Here is a 9,395-nt window from a genome sequence, read left to right on the forward strand (position 1 = left end):
TGTGTGGCCGTGGTCTGGTAGGTCTTGTTCCTAACGTTTCAACTGCATCTGTGGCTGGCATCTTCAGAGGTGTATCACAGAGAAGTCTGTTACGGATGCAGGCAAAATGTTAGAAACAAGATCTACCAGACTACAGCCACACAGCCCAGAAAACCCACAACCAGTTGAATCCGGCGTGAAAGCCTTCGACAGTACTTTGCAATTAACTGTTTTTAACCTCTGTATTTTTGTATGTTTATATTATTGTATTTATCGTATTTATTACATATTGATACATTAGCCACCTCGAGCCCTTTGGGAGATTGGCGGGGCACAAATGCAATCAATCAATCAATCAATGTGGGTTGTGGAGGGGAAAATTCAGTGGGAAGCACACATTAACTCATGCCTCTGTCCAGTGGAGATTTGCCCATTGCAGTCAGTGGGAATAAAGCCGCCCCCAACGGTTTTCCTGCTTGAAAGCTGCGCGCTGAAACCGCTGACGGCCCTCCCCTGGAAGCTAACCCGCCAGCAGCGGTCTCAAACCTGGCGCCGCCCTCTTATGCAGATCGACTCCGCCTCTCCTCGCCTGCGTAGCCAATCAACGAGAAGGGGCGGCCCTCGCAGGGAGAACTTGCCCGGGCATGTAAGCTGGGTTCGGGAAGCGTTCGCTTCCGGGATTGACACGTGGGGACCCGGCTTGTTTAGGTAATGGGGGGGAAATGGGCCCGGGAGTGGGGAAGCCGGGGTGCGAAGTTAGGGATTTGAGCCCCAGATCCTTTTCGGAAGGGAGGGTAGGACTGCTTGCGGAAACCTGGGTTCAGTGGAGGGAATAAGGAGGAAGTTTGTGGGTAGGGAAGGAGAGTTAGGGGACTAGAAGGTTTGGGGCCAAGGAGACAGGCCAGGGCTAGGAAGTTTGGGGGTAGAGAAAGAGAGGCGGGGGCTAGGATGTTTGGGGACAAGGAAAGAGAGGCTAGAAAGTTTGAGAGGCTAGAAAGTTTGGTGCCAAGAAACAGGCGGGCAAGGAAGGAGGGGGGCTAGGAAGTTTGGGACTAAGGAAAGAGAGGCGGGGGGCTGGAAGGTTTGGGGCTAAGAAGTTTGGAAGCAGGGGAAAAAGGTGGGAATAGGAAGTCTGGGGACACAGAAAGAGAGGCGGGGGTTGGACAGAAGGAAGTTTAGGAATTTCCCAGGCCAGAGTTGGCAACCCTAAGACGACCTCTATGGGAAAAGTCACTTTCTGAGGATCGCAGCATTTCCTCAGCTAATTTCCTCAGCTCAGATGCCCCAAATAGGGTTGCCAGCTCTGGGTGGGGAAATACTTGGAGATTGAGCGGGGGGGGGGGGGCAAGTGGGAGTTTGGTGGGGAGGGGTTTAGTTCCTTCTTTTTGGCATACTTGAATTTCAAACACCACATTTTTTAATTGCTGTTTTGGGGGGAGCATTCAGTCATGGAATCCTATAGCTCAATTGAACCTCTGTGGACAGGGGCAGTATAACTTTAATATCAGATTCTCAACACAAACAGGGATCATCAACAGGCAAAACATCTTGGTAGCTGCTGTTTCTTTAAAAAAGAATGCAGGGATGTGATTTTAAATACTCCTTCCCTGCATGAAACTTGAGAGAAAGCTAGGGTTGCCAGCACTTGGCTGGAAAATAACTGGGAGCCCAAGGTGGGTGGGGTTTGAAAGGCCTCCTTCCAAAGCTGCCATTTTTTACCTGGAGGTTGGCACCCTTAGTCCCCTATCAGTTTGGCACATCATTGCAATCCTTGCTAGTAAAGTTTCTAACATTGGGGGAAGGTTTGTATATTGCTGCCCAAATAGCAAGCAAAAATAAAACCTCATAAAACTACGGAGCAATGCTTGAGTAAGCTGGGCAAACACTTGCCTGAGATGCTTTGAGATGATCCTACATCAGTGATGGCGAACCTATGGCACGGGTGCCAGAGGTGGCACTCAGAGCCCTCTCTGTGGGCATGCACAAACAGAGTGCCCCCTCACACACATCTAGGCTGGCCTGGGCCACTGGGCTCAATTATTAGCATTTAGCATTAAACCTAAGACCTAGTTTTGGGGAAGCAGTGTAGGTAATCCTGTTAAGCGCTGTTTAACCCCACTGATTTTCATACAAAGAACTAAACCCCACTGATTTTCATGCAAAGAACTGGGAGTAAGCTTGGTTGCTGGCAATGGGGCTTGCTTCTGAGTAAACCTTCCTAGGGTCATGATTCACCTGTTTGAAGAGTTGCATGGTTGCTTCAAAGCAAAGCCAACAACTACCACCAAGCTTACTCCCGAGTAATGCACGCCTCGGAGCCAACCGTTTTTTCTAAACTAAAACCTCAGTATTCAGGTTAAAGTGCTATGTTGGCACTTTGCAATAAATAAGTGGGTTTTGGGTTGCAGTTTGGGCACTCGGTCTCAAAAAGGTTCGCCATCACTGTCCTACATTGAGCAAGGAGTTGGACTAGGTGGCCTGTTTGACCCCTTCCAATTCTATGATTCTATATGATGATGCTTTGTACTAAATCAGACCATTAGTCTATTGAGGACATATTTGGTACACAGACAGGCAGCAGCTATCCTGGGTCTAAGTTGAGATCTGCCACTTGAGCTGTGGAGGCTTATCTGGTGAACTAGATTAGCCTGTGCGCTCCAACACACCACAGCTGGGTCACTTTGGGCAAGTCACAGGTCTTCTGAGCTCTCTCAGCCCCATCCACTTTACAGGGTGTTTGTTGGGGAAGGGATGGGAGACTGTAAACCCCTTTGAGTCTCCTTACAGGAGAAAAAGGGGGAGTATGAATCCAAACTCCTCTTCTTCATGTCTTGATCCTTCTGGCTACCAAACAACTTGATTCCTCTGGCTATTAAACAGGCACCCTGTCTCCAAACCACGGCCCTTCCACTTTTGGATCCATAGCTTTGGCTCTGCTAACTGTCACATTTTCTCTCTTTTTTTGGCAAGGCGCCTTCTAGCAGCAGACATCGGCTTGGGGGAATGAATCCGGCCAAAGCCGACCAGGTGGGTCGTTTGGGGGTGGATGGCCACCTTCTCATGCACCTCCACTGCAAGTGGGATCCAGGCCTGTTTCTCAATAAAGCTCTTCCAGGTGTCCAGGCTGGAAGGCGCAGTAAAAAAAAGTGCAGGAAGCACCAGCGTTGTCTGGTGCGTAAGATGCTGGAACAGAAGGAGTTGCCGGGATGCGGAGTGGAAGAGGAGACCCTGGGCGTGGCATCAGACCTCTTGAAGAGCGGCAGAAAGCAGGGCCAGAAAGCCAGCCAGTTGGCCACGGAGGAGGTGGGGAAGAGTTTTGCCATGCTCCGTCCAGCGAAGTCGGTTCCATCTACTGGAACAGCCAGGCAGTGTTCTTCTTCCCGAGACGGTGGGAATGCGATTCCCTTGCCCTTCGGCTCTGCTGCGGATGCCAATTCTTTGTCCTATCTGACGCCCAAGTCTAAGAAGCCGGTGGCTGTAGATTGTGAAATGGTGGGCACAGGCCCCGCCGGGAAAGTGAGCGAGCTGGCTCGGTGCTCGGTGGTGAACTACGACGGGGACGTGATCTACGACAAATACATCCGGCCGCAGATGCCAGTTGTGGATTATAGGACTCGGTGGAGTGGGATCACCTGGCGGCACATGGCGAAGGCGACTCCTTTCATGAAGGCACGGGCAGAGGTGAGGTTGTGGCTTTGTGGTGTAGTGGTTAAAGGCAGGTGGATTCTAATCTGGAGAACTGGGTTTGATTTCCACTCTCCACCACCTGAGTGGCAGAGGCTTATCTGGTGGATGTGTTTCTGCATTCCTGCTGGGTGACCTTGGGCTAGTCACAGTTCTTCAGAACTCTCTCAACCTCACCTACCTCATAAGGGTCTGTTGTGGGGAGAGGAAGGGAAAGGAGCTTGTAAGCCTCCTTGAGTCTCCTTACAGGAGAGAAAAGTGGAGTATAAGTCCAAAATTTCTCTTCTTTGTCCCAGCACTGCAGCTGATGTAACACAAGGGTCCTCAGTGGGTGCTTGCCAGCACCTTTTCTTGCACCCACCAAGTGTTTTTAGAAAGTGAGTGAGATCGAGTAGCGCTTTTGCCCAGGAAGGATTCTGATTAACAATTGGAGTTTTGATCAACTGGTAGATTTGTAAAAAATGATGGTTCGGCAGCAGCTGCCCTCACAGCATAAGGATCTAAACCGTGTGATTGAAGCTGAGCTGTGGCGGTCATTTTGTGACTGACCCTGCCTCCTGCGGCAGCCATTTTGAGAGAGCTGTTTTGTGCCTGTACCCACTATGCCTTGTCGCAATTCCAAATGTATCGACAGCATCAAGGAGAAAAATATGAGTTTGGATTTATACCCCACCTTTCCCTCTTGTAGGGAGACTCAAAGTGTGGCCTTGGGCTCACCCAGCGGCACCTGGCTTACAAACTCCTTTCCCTTCCTCTCTCCACAACAGACAGGTTACAGGTATCTGTTGAGAGGAAGGGAAAGGAGCTTGTAAGTTGCCTTGAGTCTCCTTACAGGAGAGAAGGGGAGGGATATAAATCCAGACTTTTCCTTTTTGTGAGGTAAGTGGGGCTGAGAGGGTTCTGAAGGAACTGTGACTCGCCCAGGAGGAATGTAGGTGTGGGGACACAAATCTGGTTCACCAGAAAAGGAGAGTTTGGATTTATACCCCATCTTTCTTTCCTGTAAAGAGACTCAAGGCAGATTACAAACTTTTTTCCTTTCCTCTTCCCACAACAGACACCTTTTGGGGTAGGTGGGGCCGAGAGAGATCAAATAAAAGTGTGACTGGCCCAAGATCATCCAGCAGAAATGTAGGAGTGGGGAAACAAATCTGGTTCACCAGATAAGACTCCGCTGCTCATATAGAGGACCCGGTTCTCTAGGTTAGAATCCACCTGGTCATAACCACTACACCATACCACTCATGTGGTCACCTTTTATTATGCAAAGTAGTGAGTTTCCCCATCTGCCGCATGAATGAAGTATTTCAAAGACAGACAGCCCTGGCTGAATGTTCACAGTCTGGTTTTTTTTTTAATTGATAATTTTATTGGATAAGAAGGATTAACAATTTGAATTTCAGTTATTGCAGGATTAACAGAAATTGTTACATATAGGTTTTTGCATAAAGTTATTACATGAAAAAATCTATCCATTTAAAAACAACTCATTCTAACTTATGTATCTCAATTTTTTAAATAATATACTTCCAGCTAGGATACATATAATCTAATACATTTAATTCAGTTCAATTTTGATCTATCTATTTAGTATATATACTTGTTGCTGTTTTATACAGAAAGAGATTTGTATATTAGATTCTAACTAGATGACCTGAGATACATATAAACTAGTCCATCATAACTATATACTTCATCTTTGTTACTTAAATCTAATATTTCCTCCTTAATAAGTGAGGTTGAATAAGGTTTGTTACATCAATACACATCAATACATATTATCTATACATAAAAGGGTGTTAATAATAAAAGAAACAACTTGGTCTTCCGTAAATTGCTGTCTATAGAGAGGAAAAGAGAAAGGAATGTTCACAGTCTGTCCCTGTTTGAGTTGACGGCCAGACAGTCTTGGTTTTCAAGGGGTCTGCTAAGTAGTGGCAGCTTCTTGCTTCCTTTCTTTCTGGATTTCTCAAAGCATTTATGCACTCATTCGTTCATACAAGCTCAAGGCGACTTACAACAATTTGTTAGATGAAACAAGATCAGTAAGAAAAAAGTTATCCGCATCCCAGCACCATTTACATCTGCTGAGGGGGAAATAAAACACTGGAGAGTTAAACTAATCCCCCTTAATAAAATCAGAAAACATTCACACAATATGTTGAAAGGGAAAGAGAAAACGAAGGCCAACTAGTTGGAAATTTGCTGTGTCCAGCACGTGGAACAACTCTGTTTTACGGGCCTGGCAAAATTGTACTAAATCCGGCACTGCTCGGGTCTCCACCCTGCTGGAGCCAGAGCCAAAAAAGCTCTAGTCCTGATGGTGAAGTGCCTGGCAGCTTTTGGGCCAGGGATCGCCAGGTCATACTGCCTAGCACCTGTGTCCTTTTAAAAAACCATCAGCGCTGCCATTTAAGAGGCATGCAGGCAAGGAAAAGGCCTGGAGCGACATTGTAACCACTCTGCCACTCTGGCTCTCACTTCATTTTAAAATATAAGAACCATATTCTCGTCCTTCTCCCCCCCTCCCCCCGCAAAAAAAAGACCCCCAGTGTGATGGTCGACTGACAACCGTTTTTGCCCTTGCAGATCCTACAGATCCTAAGAGACAAGATCGTGGTGGGGCACGCCCTCCACAATGACTTCCGAGCCCTGAAGTATTTCCATCCCCACGAATGGATGCGCGACACGAGCCAGAGCCCCCTCCTGAGAGAGAAGGGGGGGCTCCCTCTAAAATCCAGCGCCTCTCTCAAGAGCCTTGCCCAGCGGCTGCTGAACAGACAGATTCAGGTAAGCTTCCTTTCTTGGGAATCTCGGGCGGGTTCATCGCCATGGAGTAATTTAATCGTTCAGCATCCTGTGTTGACTTGCATGTATGAACAGGTCGTTGTGGCTGTGTGGGCTTCCTGCCCTCTTCTGCACCTAGCACTCTGCAATCTTGCCCCATTCTGTCTCTTCAGCCCTTGTTTCTAGGCATGGGAGTGTGTTAGGCCTCGGAAATGTAAGCCAATAAATGGACTCTGGAGTATTCATCGGTACTGTTTTTTCCCCCAAAACCTTTATTTAACAAATTTGATTACAATAAAAATCAACAATAGTGTAATCTTGTCAACCCTAACAGTGAGGAGGAAAGCTAAAAGAAAGAGAAGAGAGGAAAGAGAGAGAAGAAGAAAGAGAGAAAGAGCAACAATAGAAAAACTTTGTACATCATAAATGTTTGTTGAAGAAGAAAAAATACATATACCCAAAATGACAATATATATCATACAAAATACAAGCTTAAATGGTTCACCTGTATTGCTTATTTTCCATCCTAGTCCAAAAATGAATAACTATAACAAATGCTATATCTCTTGGCTATATATTCTAGCCAGGGTTTTCCGGTAGCATTTATTGATGAGGCATCAGAGAACCAAAGCTTGGCAAGGCCAGTTTTGACAAACCCAGCCTTTGCCATTCCCTTTATCCCCGTTGCAAATCCCCCCTCCTGCTTTCCCAAGAAGTTGTGAGGCATCCCAAGGTCAGAAGCAGATAGTATGAGAGCCACCTGGCTTCTTGCCCCATGAGATAATGAATGTAACTCTCTTTCTCATGGGACCAAGTTGTCAGAGGAAGCCTAGTTATCTACAAAACATGTGAAACCATAAAGTAAAGATCAAGGAAAGAGTGCCCCAGATGGCAGTGGTTACATATAACAGGCAGTTTACATATATCTTTTAGCAGCATTGATTTGTTTCAAACAATTACATTGGATTAGGAGCGCATCTCAATCACATAGATATTATCTCCCTGACAAGGCATTACAGAAGAAGAAAAGTTGGATTTATATCCCCCTTTCTCTCCTGTAAAGAGACTCAAAGGGGCTTACAGTCTCCTTTCTCCCCCTCCCCCACAAACACCCTGTGAGGTAGGTGAGGCTGAGAGAGCTCCAGAGAGCTGTGACTAGCCCAAGGTCACCCAGCTGGCATGTGTTGGAGTGCACAAGCTAATCTAGTTCACCAGATAAGACTCCACAGCTCAAGTGGCAGAGCGGGAATCAAACCCGCTTCCTCCAGATTAGAGTTCACCTGCTCTTAACCACTACACCACACTGGCTCTCAAGGAGAGTTCCTTTTAGCTGAAGATGCCAGAGATTTAACCTGGGGCCCTCTGCCTGCACAGCAAATGCTTTACCGGGCTGAATACCGAAGGATCTTAAGGACTGGAAACTTGTTTTCAAAACATTTTTTTCTCTTAGGTGAGCAGAAAGGGGCACTCATCCGTAGAAGATGCTCAGGCCTCGATGGAGCTGTACAGATTGGTGGAGGTGCAGTGGGAGAAAGACATGACCACCCGACTCGCCTCGAGTCCCGCGAACGGCCCCCCAGTTAACTGCTCCGATAATGACCGCTACATGGACGATCAGTACTGGCCGGATGACCTTAACTTGGACTGCAAATGAAAGCTCAACCTCGAGGGCAGACTCTGCGTTGGTCTTTTAAGAGAGACCTGTTGAAAACTGTCTGCACTGGGAAACATCAGTTGAATCTCAGGATTTGGGCCTATGGAATTTCACAAGCCAAAGACACCCTCTGACCACACCAGCATATATATTTATTTATTTGTCCAATTTTTAGCCGGCTTTTTCCCAACCGAGACGGGCTCAGAGCAGCTAACAGCACTACACATCCTATGCTGATGAGATAAGATTAGCGTGTCGACGTCCTTCTGCCAGCTAAAAACAGAACAGAAGTGAACAATATCAAATAAATGGCAATAAAACTGAACCAAATTTACAGTGTTCATTCATTGAAAGTACAATGAGCCGCAAGGCCTTCAGTAATATCGCACGATATTTTGCAACCTGGGCCGTCATTTGGGAGGCATCTCCCGTAAGAAACGTTTAAATCAGCTCCTCTTCCTCACGGGGATGCATTCTTTCAGTGAGAGGCTCCGTCTTAGAGTGAACGATCATTTAAAGAGGGCACCTGGGGAAAAAACAAGCAAACACAGTCAATAGTTTCCAACACCCCAGATTTACAATGAGAAAATATCTCCGTTCTGGGAGTCCTATTAAATTTTCCTGCTAAAATGGCGGAAGCTAGGGCTGAGCATCTTTCAAGAGAATGAGCCCTCTTGTGGCTATTTATTTCTGACAGATAATGGTAAACAACTGATGCTGGAATATATCTCCTAACAGGAGGTGCCAGATTGGTCCGTTCCGCACAGCACAAAAAACACGTCAGCGGGACACCTTAAAAGGAGGCAATTGCCTCTTTTCACTCCGTACACCCAAAATAAGACACCTGGGGGATGTCTTGAATAAGAGGTGGCTTTTGGTGTGCTTTCCAGAGGGAAAAAGAAGCTGTTTCCTCCTGACCGTTTTGCTTTTTGACCAGTTTCACCCTCCGCTTGTGCTCAGCATTTTATGTGCTGGTGAAGGGATTCTCCCTGCCGCCGTTTGCTCCAATGCTGGGCACCTTCTCAGCCTGAGAAGTACATAGTTGTACTCAGCTCTTCCTGCCAATTCCGGCAATACATAGTTTTCCTTTTTTAAAATTATTTTGCAGGAGCTATCTCTCTCAAACCCTGGACCTATGATTCAAATCAGACTCCAGAACCTTCAAACAACCCCAATATATCAAACTCTGTTACTCCTCCCCCCTCCCTAGGCCATAATACTCCCAAGCTACAGAAGGCATGAAGGACAGGAATGTAAGATGAACCTAAGGTCAGAAGGATGAGATAAAGCC

The 9,395-nt window shown here is 46.7% G+C and overlaps 1 protein-coding gene across 1 annotated transcript; it reads left to right on the top strand.

Annotated features, from left to right (window-relative positions):
* The first annotated feature begins 606 nt into the window (after positions 1-606).
* On the top strand, positions 607-8,434 carry AEN (apoptosis enhancing nuclease). The gene is made up of 4 exons (XM_048481894.1): positions 607-687; positions 2,950-3,660; positions 6,253-6,453; positions 7,901-8,434. Exons 2-4 carry the CDS (start codon positions 2,983-2,985, stop codon positions 8,102-8,104), a joined length of 1,083 nt encoding a protein of 360 aa, XP_048337851.1. The 5' UTR covers positions 607-687; positions 2,950-2,982; the 3' UTR covers positions 8,105-8,434.
* Positions 8,435-9,395: the final 961 nt, after the last annotated feature.

This window comes from Sphaerodactylus townsendi, linkage group LG17, assembly GCF_021028975.2.
Source record: "Sphaerodactylus townsendi isolate TG3544 linkage group LG17, MPM_Stown_v2.3, whole genome shotgun sequence".
NCBI lineage: Eukaryota > Metazoa > Chordata > Lepidosauria > Squamata > Sphaerodactylidae > Sphaerodactylus > Sphaerodactylus townsendi.